The sequence below is a fragment of the Limulus polyphemus genome, unplaced genomic scaffold (genome assembly GCF_000517525.1).
Source record: "Limulus polyphemus unplaced genomic scaffold, Limulus_polyphemus-2.1.2 Scaffold507, whole genome shotgun sequence".
Lineage (NCBI taxonomy): Eukaryota > Metazoa > Arthropoda > Merostomata > Xiphosura > Limulidae > Limulus > Limulus polyphemus.
In genome coordinates, this window is record NW_013666117.1 from 342,036 (window position 1) to 343,768 (window position 1,733).

General features: G+C 30.5%; 1 protein-coding gene across 5 annotated transcripts in view; it reads left to right on the forward strand.

Moving 5' to 3' along the window:
* LOC106458741 (FYVE, RhoGEF and PH domain-containing protein 1-like) overlaps positions 1–1,733 on the forward strand; it is a 57,117-nt gene that overhangs the window by 54,018 nt on the left and 1,366 nt on the right. For 4 of the 5 annotated variants that reach the window (XM_022385047.1, XM_022385046.1, XM_022385048.1 and 1 more), the window contains 2 exons: positions 569–742; positions 1,203–1,328. In XM_022385047.1, coding sequence (XP_022240755.1) covers positions 569–742; positions 1,203–1,328 — 300 coding nt within the window. Of the gene's footprint in view, positions 1–568; positions 743–1,202; positions 1,329–1,733 lie in introns of those variants that run through there. The other variant, XR_002610418.1, reaches the window with a different exon arrangement.

The window sequence follows — 1,733 nt, forward strand, 5'->3', positions numbered from 1 at the left end:
GCTATGCATGTTTTTAAGTAAACTTAATCTAAACAAACGTTGATATTAAAATAAATATATGACAAATTCGTTACAACCGACACTTTGAATTTTCATTATTTTTTCAATCATAGAATAGATTTTGATGGTTTTAAAAGTTGCTGTGTGCACCATATTCAACTTTCTATCTTTCTTTTTTTTAATTTATTGTTATACTTTATCATTTTAAAGATGCACTACACATGCTTGACATACTTAATATTTCAAACTTATTGATTGAATTGTGATAAAGCAACATATCCTTTTTTGTAAGATATTTACGACTAATAAATAATGTTACTTTCATAAAAAGATAGTTATATTCTTAACATATTAGTTCCAAAAGGAGGTAAAAAATTATCTGTTTTATAATTTATGTACATGGTTGTATTGTGTGATAATATAGAAACTGGGAAAGTTATAGGTAAGCAATTCTAACATTCAAGATGTGTGTGTCATATATATATATTGCATCATTCAAATTAGTGTTTACCAGTGAACAAAATTATTCAATAACAAACCATTTTATAAAATTGTATTTAAATGCTAGGTAGCTTGTAACAAATGCCTTTCCCAGAAGTCTCCACTACCTTATGATAACAATAAAACTGGTCGAGTATGCACCCAGTGCCATGATATCCTCTCTCACAGTCCCCAGGGAAAGGAAGATGATAGTCAGAAGGAAAATATTGAAAGTCCTATCAAAAGGAAAGGAATTCTGGAGGTAAGTGTTACTTAACTTACATTAATCTCTACCACAAATCAATACTTGTAAATGTTGCAAAGGTTTCTCTGTTAAATCTAGGTCGTATTGAAAATAAAGAATATTTATATTTACTACTGCACTTACATTCTAGTAACCCTGTTTGTTAGATTTTTCAAGAGAGTGGAAGGATATACTACAAATGCTATGAGTGAACATGCATTGGTAGTTTAGATATTAAATTTGATTTAAAGGACATTATTTTCAAGTTCTTAGGAAGGACAAGTATGCAATAACTGAAATATTATATCAACACTACTTATGATACAGGTGGGATTCATGTTCTTCTTCCAATCTATGTCAGCCAAAAAAAGTGATACAGCTAGAGCTATACTGGCTCCTATCTATGCCTGTGTTAGTTTGCTAACTTTTTTGTTTTATTAATTTCTGTTTGTTATTGTTACATCTTTGTTTGTTTTAGGTTAAGCCATCTGACTCAGCTGTTGTTAGTAGCTACCTACACATGAGGTCAAGAAGTAGAATATGGGTACAGAGATGGTTTTCTCTGCATGAAGATTTTGTTTTGTATTCATTTAGATCACATGAGGTGAGTAGGTGTTTACACTGGTGGCCATTCTCAATAATTTCCAAATTCCCAACTATTTGTACACTAATTATCCTGATGTTCTGTTACAGATTCTATATTATTTATTTTAAATTTTTCTCAGAAAGTTTAGTTAATAGTAGCTGAGCACAATAAAATAACGTGCTGTGAAGTATGTCTTGCGAACAATATGGATGTATCATGACTGTCATGTATAATGATAATAACAATTACATATTTGTAAGCAAATACTACATTTGTCATGATGTTAGAAAAACACGTGGGTTCAAGAAGTCTTGATTGAAATGAATAAAACCCTGTAACCCCACATTTGTCATGATGTTAGAAAAACACGTGGGTTCAAGAAGTCTTGATTGAAATGAATAAAACCCTGTAACCCCACATTTG